The sequence below is a fragment of the Calidris pugnax genome, unplaced genomic scaffold, assembly GCF_001431845.1.
Source record: "Calidris pugnax isolate Ruff unplaced genomic scaffold, ASM143184v1 scaffold150, whole genome shotgun sequence".
NCBI lineage: Eukaryota > Metazoa > Chordata > Aves > Charadriiformes > Scolopacidae > Calidris > Calidris pugnax.
The window spans coordinates 1,722,180-1,724,309 of NW_015091300.1; the positions used below are offsets into that span (position 1 = coordinate 1,722,180).

At 47.2% G+C, this 2,130-nt stretch overlaps 1 protein-coding gene across 1 annotated transcript in view; it reads left to right on the forward strand.

Annotated features, from left to right (window-relative positions):
- The window catches only part of SMAD7 (SMAD family member 7), a 48,560-nt gene that overhangs the window by 675 nt on the left and 45,755 nt on the right, over window positions 1–2,130 (forward strand). The window contains exon 2 of the mRNA XM_014960789.1: window positions 716–863. Within this exon, the coding sequence (XP_014816275.1) occupies window positions 716–863 (148 nt within the window). The remainder of the gene's footprint in view (window positions 1–715; window positions 864–2,130) is intronic.

The window sequence follows — 2,130 nt, forward strand, 5'->3', positions numbered from 1 at the left end:
ATCCTCCCCCCCCGCCTCTGCCTCCCCGCCGGTGCCGGGGGATTAGGGGCCGCCTGGCGCTGCCGGCCCCGGCCCCGCCGTTCCGCGGCTCCGCCGAGCCAAGGAGGCCCCGATCAGACAGCCCGAGCGGCAGATAGCAGGGAGACTGGCGCCAGACGGCCCCTTTTGTTTATCTGACAGCTAAATATCAAGGCAATCACCGCCTCGCTGCCCTGCCTCCAACCCCCAGAGCTAAGACAAACAGTTTTGCTAAAAGAATGCCACTGTTATCATAAGTTCCTATCTTTTTTTTTTTTCCTTTCTTTTTTCTTCCTTTTTTCTTTTTTTTTTCCTTTCTTTATTTTTTGTCCTCTCTTTTTTTTCTTTCATTTTTTTTCCTTTCTTTTCTTTTTCTTCCTTTCTTCCTTTCTTTTTTTCTTCCTTTCTTTTTTTCTTCCTTTCTTTTTTTCTTCCTTTCTTTTTTTCTTCCTTTCTTTTTTTCTTCCTTTCTTTTTTTCTTCCTTTCTTTTTTTCTTCCTTTCTTTTTTTCTTCCTTTCTTTTTTTCTTCCTTTCTTTTCCTTTCTTTTCCATTTCTCTTTTTTCCTCTCCCCCCTTCCTTCTCCCCCCTTCCTTCTCCCCCCTTCCTTCTCCCCCCTTCCTTCTCCCCCCTTCCTTCTCCCCCCTTCCTTCTCCCCCCTTCCTTCTCCCCCCTTCCTTCTCCCCCCTTCTTTTTTTTTCCCCTTCCTTTTCTTTTCTTTCTTTTTTTTTTCTTCTTTCCCATTTCTCATGGCTCTGCCTTTATTTTTCCTCTCTCCTTTTCCAATTCCAGAGTCTCCCCCTCCGCCCTACTCCAGATACCCGATGGATTTTCTCAAACCAACTGGTAAGTGGACTTTTGCAGTGCAGACTGCAGATTTTTATTTATTTATTTATCTATGTATCTTTAAAAAAAACCCAACCTTTCTCAGGGGAAACATCTCCTGCCTTTGTCACGCCGGGATGCATTTTGCTTTTTGGGGCTGTTTGCGTGTTTCTTGTGCCTTCTGATCCCCCCCCGGGTGAATTAAGATGTCATTTATCTGAGCCTGCAGAAAGTAGGGTTTGAAAAGTCTGGCAGGAAACTCTTTGGAGGGGTGCAGGCTTTTGCTGCTCTGTTCCCTTGGAAAGCCAGGAAAACCAGGCTTGGAAACGCTCCTCCCCGCCCCTTCTCCACCCCCCCTGGGTGAATTTGGAGGGATTTAAGGTTGGGATCCAGCCTCTCCCTTGATGGCTGGGAATCCCAGCGAGCAAATGGGAGTTGGGAGCAAAACCTTGCTGTGTTTTAAAGGAGCCTGATCCCGCCTCGTCAGGTCGAAAAAACTTAGGGAAAGGGGGTTGAAAAGTTATTTCTTTTTTTTTTTTTATTTGTTGTTTTAGCATGGCTCTGTCTGCCTGTTGCTTGTAATTGAATGTCAGGGTGCCAGGGGAGAAGCCCATTTGAGGCTGGCACCAGTTCTTTTGCGGTTGTCTGCATAAACTCTGGGTTGGCAGGGAGCTCGCCGGGTGGGAGATAAATTGGGCTGGAAGAGGGAGGATGAAGCTCAGGGAGGAGGAGAAGCTCCCAGCTCCCCCAGAAGGATTTTGAGGATGGGGATTTAGGGATGGGGAGTATTGGTGTCTGTGGTGGCATCCCTTGGTCACAGCAAGGAGGGAGGCAAAGTGATTCTGAAGGCTGATACTAAATCCTCTTTTTTTTTTTTTAATTTTTTTTTTGTAATTATTACTATTTTTTGGCCCAGAAGAGCTGTCAAATTGCAGCCTTTCAGCTCTCCCTTGATGGCTGGGAATCCCAGCGAGCAAATGGGAGTTGGGAGCAAAACCTTGCTGTGTTTTAAAGGAGCCTGATCCCGCCTCGTCAGGTCGAAAAAACTTAGGGAAAGGGGGTTGAAAAGTTATTTCTTTTTTTTTTTTTATTTGTTGTTTTAGCATGGCTCTGTCTGCCTGTTGCTTGTAATTGAATGTCAGGGTGCCAGGGGAGAAGCCCATTTGAGGCTGGCACCAGTTCTTTTGCGGTTGTCTGCATAAACTCTGGGTTGGCAGGGAGCTCGCCGGGTGGGAGATAAATTGGGCTGGAAGAGGGAGGAGAGGTGGGGAGAATCGGAAACGGGGGG